General features: G+C 43.1%; 1 protein-coding gene across 3 annotated transcripts in view; it reads right to left on the reverse strand.

Annotated features, from left to right (window-relative positions):
- The window catches only part of cap2 (cyclase associated actin cytoskeleton regulatory protein 2), a 202,949-nt gene that overhangs the window by 8,095 nt on the left and 174,053 nt on the right, over positions 1–20,801 (reverse strand). For all 3 annotated transcript variants that reach the window (XM_072283587.1, XM_072283588.1, XM_072283589.1), the window contains 4 exons: positions 15,898–16,054; positions 5,492–5,667; positions 2,215–2,338; positions 1,666–1,748 (listed from right to left, as the gene is read on the reverse strand). In XM_072283587.1, the coding sequence (XP_072139688.1) occupies positions 1,666–1,748; positions 2,215–2,338; positions 5,492–5,667; positions 15,898–16,054 (540 nt within the window). The remainder of the gene's footprint in view (positions 1–1,665; positions 1,749–2,214; positions 2,339–5,491; positions 5,668–15,897; positions 16,055–20,801) is intronic.

Raw genomic sequence — 20,801 nt, forward strand, 5'->3', positions numbered from 1 at the left:
TAGCATCAATAAATAGTGAGCATAAGCTTCCAACTACCATCAGATTATAATTTTTTTATGTCCTGTATTGCATTATGCAAAATTGTGCAAATGCATAGGGAAGTTCTGATTTATTTTCAAATTTCAATATATGGACTTGGGGACCTGAGTCACAAGGAGAGCTTGTATAGACTGGGACTTTATTCCCTGGAACGTAGGAGTTTGAGGGAATGACCTGATAGTGATAAACGATATCGGGAGATCCAGGGTGAAAGCACAGAGATTGTTTTATTTGAAGCAACAACACACAAAATGCTGGAGGAACTCAGCAGGCCAGGCAGCATCTATGGAAAAGAGTACAGTCGACGTTTTGGGCCGAGACCTTTCTAGATACAGTGGGGCACAGGCCCTTCCTTCCCAGTGTACGGTCCTGCTCTGCAACCTTCCTATTTAACGCTAACCCTAGCCACAGGACAATTTTCTCCCCCAGGAAGGGGGTTGCTAAAAACAAGCAGCCATTAATTTAAGATCAGAAGCAAGATATTTACAAAGGACATCTTCAGGGCGGTGTAAAGGATAGTTGTGTATTTCGAATAAGCTGCCAGAAATAATAATTGAAGCAGGCACATTAGCAACATTTAAAAGCCATCTAGCTGACTACATGGGAAGGGGAAGTTTGAAGGGCTGTGGGACTAGCTCACTGTGTAACACAGTCAGCATGGATGAGTTGGGCTGAAGGGCCCATTCCATGCTGTGTGACTGGCTCTTGTTTACGACTACTTACCTATAGATCTCGGAATTATACATGTGCTGTATTTACCCTGCACTTTGAGGTTGTGTTTCATCAAGGTTCGATCCCTAATGGCAAAAGCAGAATGCAGACAGAATGCATGTTGTGGGAACTTCTATCTGTGTGATATAATTTACAGCCTCATTCTATTAACATTCTAGTTATCTATTGAGATACAGCACAGAGTAGGCCATTGCTGCCCTTTGAGCTGTAACACCCAGCAACAACACCGCGCCCCCCTCCCCAAAATTTAACCATAACCTAATCACGGGACAATTTACAAAGATCAATTAACCTACTACCGGTACGTCTTTGAACTGTGGGAGGAAACCCGAGTCACGGGGAGAACACACAAGCTCCTTACAGACGGTGGTGTGAACTGAATGCAGGTTGCTGGTACTGCAAAGCGTTGTGCTAACTACCACGCCACCTTGCCGCCCCACCTCGGCAGCCTTTCAGTCCAGACCTATATATCAGCAGTCATTTTGGAAAGAGTGCCACTATTACCAACTTGAAATAGTTTTCAAATAAAAATATTGAGCAGTGAGTGGATCTGAGAAACAGGCCAGTTTTATAATCTTAATTTACAGCAGAAGTATGTAGTTAGAACTGAATGCAAGTAAAAGCCAATGGAATCTTACGTGTTGTGCAGAGTTGATTTTTATGGTCCGATAAAACAAATAGAAAAAAAACTGGTGTATTAGATTCATTTAATATTCAATAACTTTAGAAGGCAATGGAAAACTAATTGAGGTAATGTCTATGAAAATGTTTTTCACACACTTTCTACCCAGCAATTATTTTTTATACAAAGCAGAGAGAGATCTGCCAATGTTCTATAATTGAGCTAACTTAACACTAAGAATTCACTGGTGTTACGGCAAATTATTCTTTACCTGAATTTCCACATTCCGTGAATTGATGATTTCAACTATTCCCACTACGTTTTCAAACACAAGGCCAAGCTTTTTACAGGAATCTGAAATGGAAAGAATTATATAAAAGGGCAGCTTCTCTGTTGCAAAAGGAAAGCAGTGACATCCAGGATCTGTTAGGTCATGTCGAGTTTACTGCTGCATCAATGAGCGTAGAGAAGTACAGCTACAATGGACAAATTGCAGCAGCATCACAGACACATGCTACAGATAACATGCAGAATACAAATTAAACCAACGTGTAGAAAAGAAACAGGAACACAGAAAATGCCGGAGGAACTCAGCCGTTCCTCCAGCACCTGCACAATCTCTAGTTATCATGTTGCAGAAAAGAAGAAATTATGTTCTTGTCTTACACAATCAGAAACAAGTCAATGGCAGGTGGTTGGCTGTATTCTGTTACCAAGGAATGATTAACGTTGTGAGAGTTGATTCAGGAACCTGATATAGCAGCGTTGGGCAGGAGGTACAGAATCCTATGACCTCTTTAAATATCTACTAATTACTTACCAATTGTAATGGAATTGATTTTGCCTTGAATTTTCAGCACAGAGCTATTACACTTGTAGATGTAGGCAACATGTTTCAGTTCTGCCTCAGAAATGACAAGGTTGTTTTCATTCTGCTGATATTCCTAAAATAAAAATAATAAAACATTCACAGAGAAGTTTAAACATCATCCACCCCACTTCATACTGCCCCATATCCACCAAACTCACAAATCTGTAGGTATATTTGGATTCCTCCTTTTCGGTCCACAACCAGTAGCATGGAAGAAGCATAGCCAGCAGGTACAACCCAGGCTCAAAATGCCGTCTTCTACTGAAAGTTTATTTCACTCAGAAGGATATTAGGCTGTATGCTTTGAGAAGTTGGGTTTGGTGGGTTTTGAAGAGCTGCTCAATTGACTTTGGTGCAGCATAGGTGGATAGAGCAACATTAAGTATGTTTCTCCAACATTTTTCCAGAATTTCCTGTTTTTCTCCAATATGAAAAGCCCTTACCTTGATATAAACTAGAAAAGTATCTGCCTCGTAGAAAACAATAGCACCAAAGTCCAGTGCAAGAATCATTTTGAGTGTTTCAATACTCTAAATACAAAGTTGCTTTCTCTCTCCTACAAACAAATTTGATCTCCAATAACAATGCAAATTAAATGTTTTCTTTTAAATTGGGAGGAGGGAATACATATATTCAAAATGGTTACAACGTCTCCAGTAATCCTCATTTACTAGTCTCTGTTAGTGTTGTCATTGATAGAATGGAGATATATTCATTTGGCTTAATAAGGCTGTGCTGACCATCAGGCATTCCTCTGTGCTGATCCCACTTTATTCCTCTGCATTCCAACTTTAGGTCCTATCCACACCAACAATCCCCCAAGATGCTATCACTGAGACGCACATTAGGATCAATTTCAAGGAGCAGTGGTTCAAAAAGGTGGTGTCCATCTTTAAGGATATCCACCACTACCCAGGACATGCCCTCTTCTCACCGCTACCATTAAGCATCACAGGTGCCTGAAAGCACTCACACACATACACACAAAACGATTCAGGAACAGCTTCTTCCCCTCTGCCATCTGATTTCTGAATGGACATTGAACCCATGAACACTACCTGACTACTTTTTATTTTACACTACTTATTTAATTTAACTAGTATGTATGTATAGATGTAGGGCATTAGGGGTCAGGTTAGGGTTTAGGGACAAGGATGTGGGGAAATTAGAGGTCATTTGCCTTAACAACCAACACAAGGGTGGGTTGGGGGCAGCCCTTAAGTTTCAACACATATTCCAGCACCAACATAACATGCCTGCAATGTTCAGCGGAACAACACAAGCTACAGTAACAAGATTACAACAGCAAACCATGCCTCTTTCCTCCCTACCACCCCCCGCCCCACCCACTCACTCACACAAACAGGCTGGTTCCAGAGTCCCTGACTCGCAGTTGCAGACATCAGGCCTCTGACTTCCAGACATGCTGAGTCAGGGCTTCGACTTGATGACTTCGATCTTTGGGTGTTGATTTCTGGACTCGCCAACTTCAATCTTCGACCTCCAGTATCGATCTCAGGACTCACCGATCACAGGCTTTGACCTCTGGACTCACAAGGTCCTCTGACCCCATGACTTGGCAATCTGGAGGGGTCACTGACCCTCCTGTTTCCTCCCCGCATAGACCTGATGCTGGGACTTGCTGACCTGGGGGTCCACAGAGCAAGCTGATCCGACATCCACCCATGAGTATCAGAAGTCTCCTGTTGCAGAGTACTCCAACTTTGGTGCCATCTGCAAACCTACTAATCATACCATCTACCTTCTCGCTCTCTCTCTCAAATCTTTGAAATACACGATGAACAACAAAGGAACCAGTCTTGAACCCTGTAGCACACCTCTGGTTACAGTCCTTCAATCTGAAAACAATCCTCCATTATCATCCTCTGCCTCTATGATGACCCTCCAACAGCAGATGTCACTGTTGTACAATGCTTTGTACAATCCCATTGTTAATCAAAGAACATTTTGGGTACTTAATTGCACTAAAAAATAAGAGCAAAAGGCTTATGTGTTTTAAAAAGCGTTTTTTTTTGTGAACACTCTGCTTAGAAGCTCGTTAGTCCATAGTTTTCTGTGTTTTTGGTACAGTGTCCTCATCTAATACTTAAAAACAGTTCATTACATCCAGCATCCATTTGCTTTTTACATATCACCTGATTGTTTTAACGTCTCTAGGAAAAATTATAATTAATTGGTTTCAAGACAAGACAGTCAGAGAATAGAATTCAGAATTCTCTGATAAATGATCAGCACCTGCACGTAATGAAATCTAATGAGATCAAAAGATACTCTACTCCTTCTCAGTACACACTCAAAATTCATTACACCACCAGTACGCAAATCAACTAAAAAGATGCCTTTGTTAATAGTGCAACTCTCATTTTCTGTGTTAGTAATTTTTGTTGCTAATGTACACAAAAAGTGAGATGTCACACTTGCATCAAACTTCTGGCACCTTACAAAGAAATGCATGGTCTTAATTTGAGAATGGTAATTTTCACAGCAACTTGTTTCTGAGCAATATTTAACATTGAATACAGTACTGTCCCATCTCAGCTTCTACTGCCTTACTTGGCTGCTATAAAATATTTGAAAGCATTGAATTTATCAAAGACCTTAGATATTAATTGCCGTACTCATGAAAATTTTTAGTGAAGGACAATGAATAAGATGTCACTCCAAAATCCCTTCTGCCCTCTCAGGTACATGCAAAAGGTCCAAAACCATCAAGAGTGTTATCCTGTATGATCTTTAGTCCTCAATCAACATTGCCAAAGAATGATCACTTGGTCAAAATCCAACTGTAATTTAGCTGTCGTGTTTTCTACATTACAACAGTAGTTGTACTTCAAATATTATTTATTTTGGCTCTGACTTATTCTGGAACCTGCAAAGGCTGTGCATAATACAAGCTTACTCTACCCTGTTCACTCACTCTGTGAGTGAGGCCGGTTTGTTCCACGTATGCCCTTTACTGGCCATATTCCAGTGCACAAAGTTCAAAGCATACAATTGGGCTAAAAACCTTTCCTCTGTGATTTCCTGGCACTGTGGACAGCAGAGGTCCACAAAAGAAATGTGCAGAAAGGCACACTAGAGTTAAAGGGAGAAAAACTGGTGGGTAGGAGAGGGGAAAATAATTGAGAGGTGAAGAGGCATGGAAGGCAGGGGATGCAAGACATGCAACAAGTACAGATGCAATCTGCCGTTTGGTTTTATTTACCACTCTCCACTTCTTTCCTTCTAATGCCAGCATAGGTGTTCTTGGCTGCTGCAGAGGAGACATGGGAGACGTAGGACTAGGCGAGCAAGTTTTCGATGGCGAATTGACAGGTCCACTCTGTGAACGAAGATTCGGATTCTTGTGGGTTTTCTGCTCATCAGCGACATGGCGAAGGCCTGCAGAGTAAATATTTATATTTTAACGGCATTCCATCTACTGTGGCTGCAGCAGCTTTCGCGAAAATCCTATCAGTCTCATTCACCCACTTACTTCCCTTAACCTATTCTCCATCACCAGAACACCAGCTCCCTCAGTTCTCCTACCACACATCTACACAAGGGGCAGTTTACAGCAGCCAGTTAATCCATTAAACAGCACATCTTCAGGATGTGGGGGGAAACCAGCACACCTGAACAAAGCTCATGCAGCCACACAGGCAGCACCAGAAATCAGGGCTGAATCTGAGCTAGCAGATCATATCACTGTGCCGCGCTTGATAAAAGAATTGACACAAGCCTAGTCGAAGCATTGTAAAGCACTGGAGCAAAAACAATTTGGTGGGTTGACCAGCATCAGTCTTGTGTCAACAGTTTCTCTCCCTCACTGCTCCAACCCCACTGACGCTGCTCAACCCACTGTGTCCCTCTAGCACATTGTTTTTGCTCCAGGTTCCAGCATCTGCAATTTCTTTTGTCTCTGGTGTAAAGTACTGGATTCTGTTCACTTAGTTAAAGGAGCTTGTGGTGTAAACTGTGCATCTAAGTACGATACATTTTCCGATAGGATACATTTTCCGATAGGAGAACTGAGTAAAAGTTCTCAAAAACAACAGAACCTGGATACAGTATTGATCTGCCCATTGGCCTGTGCTGGTTCTTTGAAAGAACTATCAAATTTGTCCCACTTCTCTGCTATGGCCCCATAGACATCCAATACTTTCATCATCTGTAATAAGTCTGTATGACTTGTACTACCAAATCTGCTTCCACTACCTTTTCAGGCTATTCATCATGAATCACAACAATTTACTGTGTTGTTAACAAAAACATGCAACACTTCCGCTCAACTTCTCAGAGGTTCACCATCATAGTCGAGAAGAAATTTCTACAAACCACAGTTTTAAATGTCCAGTCCCTTATCTTCAAATGACGACCCATCATTCCAGAATTTCTAGCTTGTAAAACCATCTTAAGATCTGCCCTATCAAGCCCCCTTTAGGATCTCATGTATTTTAATAAATCATTTTCATCTTCTAAGCTCCAAAAAGTACAGACGCAACCTGTTTAGCATCACTTGACAAGATAATTTTCTGATCCTAGGAATTATCCTGGTCAGTCTCATTTGGACTCCCGCCAATGCTAATATATCCACTCTTGGGAAAGGGGATCAAAACAGTACACAGTATTCCAGCGGTGGCTTCCCTAACACCCTATACAATTGTAACAGAACTTTCTTATTTTAAACTCTAACTACTTTGGACAGACTTTGACTCTGACTTTCCAATAAAGGCCAATTTGCCCTTTAACTACTATTTGAACTGCTTCAGTTTTAATTAATAAATGATTTAATGAAGTACTAATTTTAATGATGAAGATAGAAAGCACCCATGCCTCAGATTTAGAAGATTAAATTTACTGAAGCTGGTTAGAAAGTAGAAAAGTACAGCACTCAGTAAATTAACTTGCTGTGTATTGTTTAGCTTTGATACTGTATGATAGGAGTGCTAATTTTGGAGATATGTTAACCTTTTGATGAGTGAGTAAACCACAATTCCATCTGCAAGGTATTAAAGGACAAATCTGGCTAACGTCGACATCTCTGAGCCAACATGATGACATTGTTTTGTATAAAATGTTGATGCATTTGCTCGCAGAGTGTCGAGAATAATGTGTCTAACCATGTTATTGTACACTGTGTCTGAAGTTACTGTATGCTGTGCTATTCATTGTATGTACCTTTCTCAACGTACATTGTCTGTTACCTTCATAATATGTGCTGAGTGTATTGCTATTCCAATAGGCATTGCATGTGACTATCCCTTAAGACCACAATTGTTTATGAACCCATGCCTGCTGCACCATGCTCCAGCTCCCATACGATGGGAGCTACCTCTCAGTGAAGGAGGTCATCTGTGTGCCAGCACAGCTTTTAGCTGACTGGGGGCAAAGGGCGTTTGATGATCAAAACCACTGACCTGGCACAATCTCTACAGCAGAGGTTCCCAACCTTTCTGACGCCATGGACCAATACCATTAAGCAAAGCGTCTGTGGAAAGGGTCAGGTTGGGAAACCCCTGCTGTACAATTTACTAGGAAAATCTTTATTCCCTCTTTCAAGTATGTACTTGCATACATGAACAAGATTGGTATAGGAACAAGATCAACACAATGTTCTCAATGTTGTCTCACTAGGGCCCTTTGTAACTGCAGTGCAAGTCATTATACAGATCATCTCTGATTAAATGGCAAGATTCTGTTTACCTTCTTGGTTTCTGAACTTGCAGATTAGCTTTCAGTGATTCATACTCAGGCCTCTAATCACCCCCACTTTGACAAAAAAAAAAGTGCTGTGCTTTTCTATTTTTCTAAGAGGACAAATAAACTCTCCACGGGCTTTCAGTTGGGTACAGGGATGATGATGGCTGAGTTTGTCATTGAAATGTCAGTTATAATCAATACCTGTACCTGGCTGGAAGCCCGAGAAGCCTGTATACGCTGGGAAAGCACTAGATCCTTCTTTCTAAGAGGATTTTCCATGATATACTCTATTTATCACGTCCTCGCCCATTCACTAGTCCAACAGTGGCTATGCATTGCTTCTAATGTCCTAATTTCTGTAATGAACACCACACAACTGACGATATCACACCCATAAAAACAATTTCCCAATGGGCTGGAGTTCTATTGAAAAAGTCACTATCACATAAAAAGATCCATAACATGGTTTTCCAGTTGTAACCTACACATAAAAAACTGCTCCAATTTATAGGCATATGTTCACCTTTGACCCAATCCTCTCTATCAATTTGGCTAACCACAAGTCCCTACAAAGGACTGCTGAGAGGATCATTCGTGTCTCTCTTCCACCCATTAGAGACATTTATCAGGAGCGCTCCTACGCAGGTCACTTAGCTTTGTCAGTGAGCCCCCCTATCTGTCCAACAGTCTCTTTGACCCTCCTACCATCAGGCAGGAGGTACCATAGCACCAGGACAAGAACTGTTAGGATGGGAAACAGCTTCCACCCCCAGGCTGTGAAGCTACTGAACTCCCTGCCACCACCAGGTCTCATCACGTATGAAGCACCAGTAATATTATATTGATTACTTTTTAACTTGTGTCATAAATGCACCTTATTATTTGTTAGTATACTTGTGGCAATATTACTTTGTGTGTTATGTGTAAGAGTTACATGTACCGCATTGTGCACCTTAGTTCGGAAGGATGTGTTTTGTTTGGTGGTATACATGTGTAAGGCTGAATAACAATAAACTGAATTTGAACTAAAATTTATTTTAAGATCAACTTTTGGCCAGACATAAATTGTTGTTTGCAAGAATTCTTAATATACAAGCAAAGAATTTTCACTCCTGAAGACACGTTGCTTTAAAATTTAACACATTTACAAAGATTTAATGTTATTTTAATAGTATTAGGATCAAACTGTGCACCACATCTATTGGGGCCAGAGACTCCCTGTGCAATGAAATTCTTAAGGATAACTAGCTTCTTCGGAAAATTTTTAATGCTAACTTTTTAGTCACTGGGAACTCATTACAACTGAAAACGACCACCAAAGTTATCAACTGCAAGCTCTCCCTACATGTAATTATAGTGCATCCCTGAAATTCTCTCAAGCTCAGCAAGTATGGTTTGGATGAATGCAAAGTTTGCTGCATCTAGTCTCAAGTATGAAAGTCGAGGCTATGACATCATAAGTGGACCAGTTTGAGTGGTAGGCGAACTGGAAAAGGTCCAATGTAGCTGGAAGGTGGGATTTTATACAATCCACTACCAGCACTCAAAGCACTTCATGATTGTTGATGTCAGTATCACTGGGCAGTGATCATTTAGGCCAGTTACCATTGCTCTCTTGGGCACCAGAATGGTGGTGGCTGCCTTGAAGCCTGCGGGGATAGTAGACTGTTTCAGAGAGGTATCAAAGATGTCCGGTAAGACATCTGTTAGTTGGGCCACACAGTCTCTCAGCACCTGACCAGGTAAGTTGTCTGGACCTACAGCTTTGTATGGATTTACCCTGGCTAGAGTCCTCCTCACCTCCACTGCAGCCTTTTCCCCAGGAAGAGAGGGGGCTTTCCTCGATGTCACATCATTCAATTAGTCAAATCGTGCAGAGAAAGCATTCGGCCTATTAGGAAGGGAGGCATTGCTGTTGTTGGTGCGCAGGGTGGACTTTGAAAGACAAACATCTCATTTTCCTTCCTAATTACTTACTGTATCTACATGCTATCTTCTTATTCCATGTCCACTCTGTAGAGCAACATGCTGCATTCTACAGTCTCCAATGAAATAGTATTGTTTTTCTACCACTCAATAACCATACATTTCTCCACATTATATGCCATCTGACAAACCTTGCCTACTCAGCGAACCCATCTCTGTCCCTTCGCAGGCCCTCCATCCTTTTCTTGATTTGCTCTCCCATCCCTCTTTGTATTTTCAACAAATCAAGCTACAGTACCATCAGTCCCTTCAGTTAGACCTTCAATATAAATTCTAAGGAGCTGAAGCCCTATAGAAATTTACTCCTTACTTTGACCTTGTTCACTGTTATTTTGTCAGTCCCCTACCCATGTTGATATAAACTCAGTGGCTTTTTATTAGATACACCTATACCTAATAAAGTGGCCACCTCTACAACTGCTCATTAATACGAGAAAATCTGCAGAAGCTGGGAAGCAACACACAAAATGCTGGAGTAACTCAGCATCTAAGGAAAAGAGTAAACAGCTGCCCGATCAGGCTGAGAGCCTTCATCGAGCTGGGGGGGGGGGGGGGGCCTTGGGGTTCTAACGTTTAACTGTCATTCATTCTTTGGGGCACTCCTCTGTTTTCGTGGATGCTTGCAAAGGAAAAGGCATTTCTCTGACATTAACTGTACCTATTGAAACCTATCAGGACTGGAGAAAAGAGATGAGAAGTTAGAGCAAGAAGGTGGGGGGGGAGGGGATGAAGAAATAAAAGGTGATAGGTGAAACCAGGAGATGGAGAGAGGTGCAAGTAAAGAGCTGGGAAGTTGATTGCTGAAGGAGACACAGGGCTGGAGAAGGGGGAATCTGATAGGAGAGGACCGAAGGCCCGGGAAGAAAGGTAAGAAGCACCAGATAAGGTGAGAGAGGGAAACAGAAATGGGGGAATGGTGAAGGGGGGGGGGGGGCACTACCGGAAGTTCGAGAAATCACAGTTCATGCCATCACGTTGGAGGCTACCCAGATGGAATACGAGGTGTTGCTCCTCCAACCAGAGCGTGACCTCATTGTGCCAGCAGAAGAGGCCATGGGCTGACATGTCAAAATGGAAATGGGTGGCTACCAGGAGATCCCACTTTCTCTGGCGGATGGAGAGTAGGCAAAGCGGCTTCCCAATCTACATCTGGTCTCACTGATTACAAGAGGCCACCCCGGGAGCACTGGACACAGTATATAACCCCAACAGACTCACAGGTGAAGTGTCGCCTCATCTGGAAGGACTGTTCAGGGCCCTGAATGGTGGTGAGGGAGAAGGTGTAGGGGCAGGTGTGGCATTTGTTTTGCTTGCAAGTATAAGTACCAGGAGGGAAATCAGTGGGGAGGGATGAGTGGACAAGGGAGCTGTGTAGGGAGCGATCCCTGTGGAAAATTGGGGGGAGGGGAGGGAGGAGGGAGAGAAAGATGTGCTTGGTGGTGGGATCCTGTTAGAGATAGCAGAACTTATGGAGAATTATGTGCTGGATCCTGCTGCTCTCTGCTTATCTTTGGACAACAGACCCAACCAGTTCCCCTCCACCACCACTCTCCTCCATCTGGCAGAACTTATCCTCACTCTCAATAATCTCTCCTTCAGCTCATCCTACTTCCTTCAAACCAAAGGCACTCATATGGTTCCTTTTCGTCGGCTATGTGGAACAGTCCACGTTCCCAACTCCTCCTAGGCTACATTGACGACTGCCTCAGTACTGCTTCCTGCATCCATGCTGAGCCTGTCGGCTTCATCGACTTTGCCTCCAACTTCCACCCTGCTTTCAAATTTACCTGGTCCATTTCCAACAGGTCCTTTCCCCTTCTTCAATCTCTGTCTATCTCTGGAGATAGACATCTACCGATATCATTTATAAACCTACTGATTCTCACAGCTACTTGGAGTACACCTCTTCCCATCCTGTCTGCTCTCAGGATGAAGTTTTTCATTCCAGAACTAATGAGATGTCTTCCTTCTTCAAAGAAAGGGGCTTTCCTTCCTCTACCAACAATGCTGCCCTCAGCTGCATCTCTTCTATTTCACATGTCTGCCCTCACCCCATCCTCCCATGCCACATCATAGATAGGGTTCCTCTTATTCTCACCTACCACCCCACTAGTCTCCACGTCCAGCACATAATTCTCATAACTTCCGCCATCTCCAACCAGATCCCACCACCAAGCACATCATTCCTTCCCCCCAACTTTCCACAGGGATCACTCCCTACACAACTCTCTCTTCCATTCGTCCCTCCCCACTGATCTCCCTCCCGGCACTTACCCTTGCAAGCAGAACAAGTGCTACACCTGCCCCAACACCTTCCTCACTACCCTTTCAGGGCCCTAAAAAGTCCTTCTAGGTGAGGTGACACTTCACCTGTGAGTCCGTTGGGATCACCGACTGTATCTGTATTCCCAGTGCAGCCTCCAGTATATTAGTGAGACCTGACATAGATCGTGAGACCGCTTTGCTGAGCATCTATACTCTGACCACCAGATAAAGGCAGGATCGGCCAGTAGCCACCTATTTTAATTCAATTTCCCATTCTGACATGTCAGTCCACGGGCTCCTCTACTGCTGTGATGAAGCCATGTTCAGGTTGGAGGAGCAATGCCTTATTTTCCATCTGTGTAGCCTCCAACCTGATGGCATGAACATCGATTTCCTGAACTTCCAGTAATTGCGCTCCCGGACCTCCCAACCATTCCTGTTTCCCTCTCTCACCTTATCTCCTAACCTGTCCATCACCTCCCTCCGGTGCTCCTCCTCCTTCTCATTCTTCCATGGTCTTCTTCCCTCTCCCTCTCCTCCAGCTCTTTCTCTTTTCACCAATCAACTTCCTAGCTCTTTACTTCACTCCCTCCCCCCTCCCGGTTTCACCTATCACCTACCACCTTGTACTTTTTCCTCCCTTTTCCTCAGCTTCTTACTTTGACTTCTCGTCTTTTTTCCCTAACCCTGATGAAGGGTCTCAGCCCACAACGTCGACTGTTTACTCTTTTCCATAGACGCTACCTGGCCTGCTGAGTTCTTCGAGCATTTTGTGTGTGTTATCTGCTCATTAATACACGTATCTATTCAGCCAATCATGTGGCAGCAACTCAATGCATAGAAGTGTGCAGACATGGTAAAAAGGTTCACTTGTTGTTCAGACAAAACATCAGAATGGGGAGGAAATTGTGATCTAAGTACATAGAACATAGAATAGTACAGCACAGTACAGGCTCTTTGACCCACAATGTTGTGCCGACCCTTAAAACCTGCAGCCCATATAACCCCCCCACCTTAAATTCCTCCATATACCTGTCTAGTAGCCTCTTAAACTTCACTAGTGTATCTGCCTCCACCACTGACTCAGGCAGTGCATTCCACGCACCAACCACTCTCTGATTAAAAAACCTTCCTCTAATATCCCCCTTCAACTTCCCATCCCTTACCTTAAAGCCATGTCCTCTTGTATTGAGCAGTGGTGCCCTGGGGAAGAGGCGCTGGCTATCCACTCTATCTATTCCTCTTAATATCTTGTATACCTCTATCATGTCTTCTTTCACCCTCCTCTCCAGAGAGTAAAGCCCTAGCTCCCTTAATCTCTGATCATAATGCATACTCTCTAAACCAGGCAGCATCCTGGTAAATCTCCTCTGTACCCTTTCCAATACTTCCACATCCTTCCTATAGTGAGGCCACCAGAACTGGACACAGTACTCCAAGTGTGGCCTAACCTGAGTTTTATACAGCTGCATCATTACATCGCGACTCTTAAACTCTATCCCTCGACTTATGAAAGCTAACACTCCATAAGTTTTCTTAACTACCCTATCTACCTGTGAAGCAACTTTCAGGGATCTGTGGACATGTACCCCCAGATCCCTCTGCTCCTCCACACTACAAAGTATCCTGCCATTTACTATGTACTCTGCCTTGGAGTTTGTCCTTCCAAAGTGTACCACCTCACACTTCTCCGGGTTGAACTCCATCTGCCACTTCTCAGACCACTTCTGCATCCTATCAATGTCTCCCTGCAGTCTTTGACAATCCTCTACACTATCTACAACACCACCAACCTTTGTGTCGTCTGCAAACTTGCCAACCCACCTTTCTAACTCCACATCCATGTCGTTAACAAAAATCACGAAAAGTAGAGGTCCCAGAACCGATCCTTGTGGGACACCACTAGTCACAACCCTCCAATCCGAATGTACTCTCTCCACCACCACCCTCTGCTTTCTGCAGGCAAGCCAATTCTGAATCCACCCGGCCAAACTTCCCCGGATCCTATGCCTTCTGACTTTCTGAATAAGCCTACCGTGTGGAACCTTGTCAGATGCCTTACTAAAATCCATGTAGATCACATCCACTGCACTACCCTCATCTATATGCCCGGTCACCTCCTCAAAGAACTCTATTGGGCTTGTTAGACATGATCTGCCCTTCACAAAGCCATGCTGTCCCTGATCAGACCATGATTCTCTAAATGCCCATAGATCCTATCTCTAAGAATCTTTTCCAGCAGCTTTCCCACCACAGACGTAAGGCTTAGTGGTCTATAATTACCCGGACTATCCCTACTACCCTTTTTGAACAAGGGGACAACATTTACCTCCTTCCAATCCTCCGGTACCATTCCCGTGGACAACGAGGACATAAAGATCCTAGCCAGAGGCTCAGCAATCTCTTCCCTTGCCTTGTGGAGCAGCCTGGGGAATATTCCGTCAGGCCCCAGGGACTTAACTATCCTAATGTATTTTAACAACTCCAACACCTCCCCTACCTTAATATCACCATGCTCCAGAATATGTCCTCACCATCATCAAGTTCCCTCTCATTGGTGAATACTGAAGAGAAGTATTCATCGAGGACCTTGTTCACTTCCACAGCCTCCAGGCACATCTTCCCACCTTTATCTCTAATCAGTCCTACCTTCACTTCTGTCATCCTTTTGTTTTTCACATAATTGAAGAATGCCTTGTGGTTTTCCTTTACCCTACTTGCCAAGGCCTTCTCATGCCCCCTTCTTTCTCTCCTCAGTCCTTTCTTAAGCTCCTTTCTTGTTACCCTATATTCCTCAATAGACCCATCTGATCCTTGCTTCCTAAACCTCATGTGTGCTGCCTTCTTCCACCTGACTAGATTCTCCACCTCACTTGTCACCTGTGGTTCCTTCACCCCACCATTCTTTGTCTTCCTCACCAGGACAAATTTATCCCTTACATCCCGCAAGAGATCCCTAAATGTCGACCACATGTCCATAGTACATTTCCCTGCAAAAACATCATCCCAATTCACACCCGCAAGTGTTAGCCTTATAGCCTCATAATTTGCTCTTCCCCAATTAAAAATTTTCCTGTCCTCTCTGATTCTATCCTTTTCCATAATAACGTTAAAAGCCAGGGAGCGTTGGTCACTGTCCCCCAGATGCTCACCCACTGAGAGATCTGTGACCTGACCCGGTTCGTTACCTAATACTAGATCTAGTATGGCATTCCCCCTAGTCGGCCTGTCAACATACTGTGACTTTTCACAGTAACTTTGACTGTGGAATGATTGTTGGTGCCTGATAGGGTGGTTCAACCATCTCAGAAACTGCTGATCTGGGACCTTCACTTGTAACAGTCTCTGTTACTGAGAATAATGCAGAAAAACAAAAAAAAACATCCAGTGAGTGAAAATGCCTTATTACTATAGAATACTTTCCCCAAAGCTCTGGTTCAAAATTCCACCCCACTCTCCAAGACAGTGCCAAATTTGGATTTTGCTGCACTAAGGACAACATAATAGGTTTTTATTTTGTACTTACCGATTATTCTACCTATCTATCTGGTTAGCCTATTCGAAGGTAAGCCAGATGATTTATCGATGAGAAATATGAAAACAGCAAAGTCTTAGGGACTTTCATCCTACCCTGTTCCACATACACCCGGATACATTTAGCTGTACTGATATGCTTACCCTTAGTAATGCCTTCCCCTTGGTTAAGCTGAGCAAACAGCTGGGAACGAGCTTCATCCTTGGGTGTTTCTGACGATAGGACAGGAGGGGGTCCAGGAGGGGGAGGAGGTGGAGCCAGTGGACAAGCACCAGAAGATGGTGCAGATGTTGACAGACCCTGGGGGTTTAAAAAAAAAGACAGACCTTTAGTTGTAATTATGATGTTGATCACATTGACCTCTGGGCATGTAGTTACCATGTAGGCACCAACCATCAACTGTAGCGTAGTGGTTAGCACAACCGTTTACAGTGCAGGCGACCTGGGTTCAATTTCCGTTGCTGCCTGTAAGGAGTTTGTACGTTTTCCCCATGACCATGTGGGTTTCCTCTGGGGGTTCTGGTTTCTTTCCACAGTTGGTAGGTTAATTGGTCATTGTATACTTCAGGGATTGGTGGGCGGCGTGGCTCAAATAAATAAATATTATCTACCCTGTATCTCAATAAATAAATATCAACAAATCTCTTGCAATCTGTACGTAATTTAAAACATACTGCCTGAGAAGAAATTATGCATGCAATGGCTGAAGATTGTCTTTATAGAAATATGTACTTGCTGGAATGATCACTGATCTTTTCCATACAGAATGGAAATCAACTATCTGGTTGAAACTTAAATAGTTTGTACATTAGCTAGAAGTGAAGAACCACAAGTGCTGATTGGAAGCCAACGATTATCAAGTATAAGCACCAGACACCAATAAGGAACTGCATTTGCTGTTCATGCTGCCGACAGCAGATGACGGCATTTTCAAGCAGAGACTTGCTGGAATTTGGAGTCTGATCCAATATTACACCCTCTGCTGGCGACAAGTCACACTTCTGGACAGCAAAAACAGCCAACGCGGTTTGCCAATAAAACAGACAAATCTTTATAAAAGAGTCCAAACTAGGAAATTGAAAATAAGATGCACAAGCTACATATAAATCTCATAGAGACAGCAAACATTGGAAGGAAAAAGTAGGACTAAGCAGAAATGATGAAAGTAGAAAAAGGAAAAATTTACTTAAAAAGATTAAAGGTTGAATCTCACTTGGGAAAACAGATTTTCACACAAGCTATTTGACAGTAATTACCATATAAAGAAATAATTTTAAAATTATAGAACTTCAATGCATCAAACCTATGATATGTAGATAGAATAGCTTCTTTGCAGCACATTTCCAGAGCAGCAGGTCAAGTTGGGCAGCAACTCTGCAGGTGATTACTTTAGTAGTTGTCCAGTTTATCCTGTAGATAAGCACTGACCGCAGAATTCAGTTTTTCTGCCGAGGCAGACAACTGGATTCGCGATTTATGTGGGAGGTGATTTTAAACATAGGCATGAGTTGGAAATGAAACCTTTTGAGTTTTGACTTCAGAGACCAGCCTGTTTCTAATTTTGATGAAGGTGGGTCAGGCAACAAGCATCAGCAATGCCCAATGGGCAGAGGTGAAAATAGAACCAAAAGAGGCACAGCACAGGCACACAATGTCTCTGCCGAACATAATGCCATATTAAAATAAACTTCTTTTGCCGGTGTGTGATCTACAGCCCTCTATTTCCTGCATATTTACATGTCTATTTAAAAGCCTCTTAAAAGCTACTATTGTATCTCCTTACACGACTACCTTTGGCAGCTGTTCCAGACAGACATCGACCACTGTGTGGGAAAAATAAACTTGCCTCACATAACTACTTTAAATGTTCCCCCTCTCACCTTAAAACATACCCTTAAAATATGCCAGTATAATGTAACAGCAAGGATGCTCTAGGTTGTTAAATGCAGCAGTCAGAAACTTAATTCCTGCCAAAGAAACCTGTATCCAGGGGTCCAATCAAAGGCAGGCCCTTTACAAATCAATTTAATTTCAGGCCAGCATATTTGTGATTGCGTGGTGGGGGTGGAGATATGCCTACGAGAAGGCTTTTTAGAGCAGTTTGTCATTGACCCTACTAGGGGATCAGCTATACTGGATTGGGTGTTATGTAATGAACCGGAGGTGATAGAGAGCTTTGGGTAAAAGAACCCTGAGGGGAAAGTGATCACAGTATGACTGAGTTCAACTTGGAATTTGATAGGGAGAAAAAAAACTAACGTAGCAGTATTTCAGCGGAGTAAAGGAACTTGCAGAGGTACGAGAGAGGAGTTGGCCTAAGTAAACTGGAAGGAGATGCTGGCAGGGATGACAGCACAGCAGCAATGGCGTGAGTTTCTGGGAAAAATGATGAAGGAGCAGGATAGATGTATTCCAAAAATGAAGAAGTACTCAAGCGGCAAAGTAGTACAACTGTGGCTAACATGGAAAGTCAGAGCCACTGTAAAAGCAAAAGAGAGGACATACAACAATGCAAAAATTAGCGGGAAGATAGAGGATTGGGAAGCTTTTAAAAACCTACAGAGAGCAACTAAAAGAATCATTAGGAGGAAAAAGATGAGATATGAAAGCAAGCTAGCAAACAATATCTTTTTTAAGAATAAAAAAAATAAAAGAGACACGAGAATAGATATAGGACTGCTAGAAAATGAGGCCAGAAGAATAATAACAGGGAACAAGGACATGGTAGGTGAACTAAATAAGTATTTTGCATCAGCCTTCACAGTGGAGAACACTAGCAGTATGCCAGATATTGAAAGGTGTGAGGGAAGAGAAGTGAGTTCAGTTACTATTACAAGGGAGAAGGTGCTCAAAAAGTTGAAAGACCTAAGGGTGCACAAGTCACCCATATCAGATTAACTGCACCCTAAATTTCTGAAAGAGATAGCGGTAGAGATTGTGGAGGCATTAGTAATGATCTTTTATTGGGCTCTGGCATGGTGCCAGAGGACTAGAGAATTGCAAATGTCACTCAACTCTTCAAGAAAGGAGGGAGGCAGCAGAAAATAAACTACAGACCACAGCGATTGGGAAGATGTTGTAGTTGTCAAGGATGAGGTTTTGGAGTATTTGGTGATAAAGGACAAGATTGGACAAAGTCAGTATGGTTTCCTCAAGGGAAAATCTTGCCTAACAAACCTTTTGGAATTCTTTGAGGAGATTGCAAGTAAGATAGATGAAGAGGATGCAATGGATGTTGTGTATTTGGATTTTCAGAAGGCCTTTGACAAGATGACACATGAGGCTGCATACCAAATTAAGGGTCCTTGATATTACAGGAGAGTTACTGGCATGGTTAGAGCATTGACCGATTGGTAGGAGGCAGCGAGTGGGAATAAAAGGATCCTTTTCTGGTTGGCTTTCAGTGACTAGTGGAGTTCCGCAGGGTTCGGTGTTGGGACCACTTCTTTTTATGCTGTATATCAATGATTTAGATGATGGAATAAATGGATCAGTTGCCAAGTTTGCAGATGATACAAAGATTGGTGGAGGGGCAGGTAGTGTTGAGGAAACAAGAAAGCTGCAGAAGGACTTAGACAGATTAGGAGAACGGGCAAGAACGCGGTAAATGAAATACATTGTTGGAAAGTGCATGGTCATGCACTTTGGTAGTAGAAATAAATGTGCAGACTGTTTTCTAAACAGGGAGAAAATCCAGGAATCTGAGATGCAGAGGGACTTGAGAGTCCTTGTGCAGAACAACCTAAAGGTTAACTTGCAAGTTGGTCAGTGGTGAGGAAGGCAAATACCATATTAGCATTCATTTCAAGAGGTCCAGAATACAAGAACAGGGATGTGATGCTGAGGCTTTATAAGGCACTGGTGAGGCCTCACCTTGAGTACTGTGAACAGTTTTGGGTTTCTCATCTAAGAAAAGAGAGGGTCTAGAGGAGAGGAGGTTCACAAGGATGATTCCAGGAATGAAAGCGTTATCATACAAGGAACTTTTTGATGGCTCTGGGTCTGTATTTGCTAGAATTTAGAAGGATAAGTGGGATCTCACTGAAACCTTTCTAATGTTGAAAGGCCTAGACAGAGTAGATGTGGAAAGGATGTTTCCAATGGTGGGGGAATCTAGGACAAGAGGGCACAGCCTCAAGGCAGAGGGGCTTTGGGTGCATTTAAGGCAGAGCTTGATAGATTCTTGACTGGATTAAGGGGAGGAGGCCAGGGAGTGGGGCTGAGGAGGGGAAAAAGATGAGTAATGATTGAATGGCAAAGCAGACTCAATGGGCCAAATGGCCTAATTCTGCTCCTATGTCTTCCGGTCTCTACCAAAGGAGGTGTAAGGCGCTCCTTCCCTCTGCTAGCCAGCTGGTCACCCTTGGGCAAGGTGTAGCACCCGCTTAGCCCACTCCCGATCAGGGTCACCTGAAGCCATGGGAGCAGGTGGTGGATGCTCGTATGAGCAGCTAGTGCATATCTCAAGTCCTGGTTATGCAACTCCTGATGCCAGACAGACAACCTCTGAAGAGTATTGATAATGGCTGGGGTCACCAGTCTTGTAAAGCCACACTGCCCAGAAGGCAACAGCAAACCACTTCCGTCGAAAAATTTGCCAAGAACAATCATGGTCATGGAAAGACCATGATCACCCACATCATATGACATAGCACATAACGAACAAACGATATTCGTGATGGAATGCAAGTTTTATTAAATCTTATATAAATTACTTCATTTTATTACTGTGCACAACTATTTTCTGGGTCTACAATCTGGGTAGAGAGGTAAAGGTCTCTCGAAATCTCTTCATGCCCAAATTTGCTACTTCTAGCCCACTGTTCTGTCATAAAATCCAAACGACAAAGGGAACTGGGCTTCTTCTCGGTGTCAAAACTAATTTAAAACTGACGTACACTGGGCATTAGGCAAACTAACCACCGGTCTATCAGTAGCAAATACCCAGTCTGTTTTTGTTTGCCTGGGAGTTAGCACATAGGAAGCAGTCATCAAGCTGTCCGTCACCGGCTCCTGAAAAACCCTGATGCGTGGAAATCAGAGCTCG

The sequence above is a fragment of the Mobula birostris genome, chromosome 19, assembly GCF_030028105.1.
Source record: "Mobula birostris isolate sMobBir1 chromosome 19, sMobBir1.hap1, whole genome shotgun sequence".
NCBI lineage: Eukaryota > Metazoa > Chordata > Chondrichthyes > Myliobatiformes > Myliobatidae > Mobula > Mobula birostris.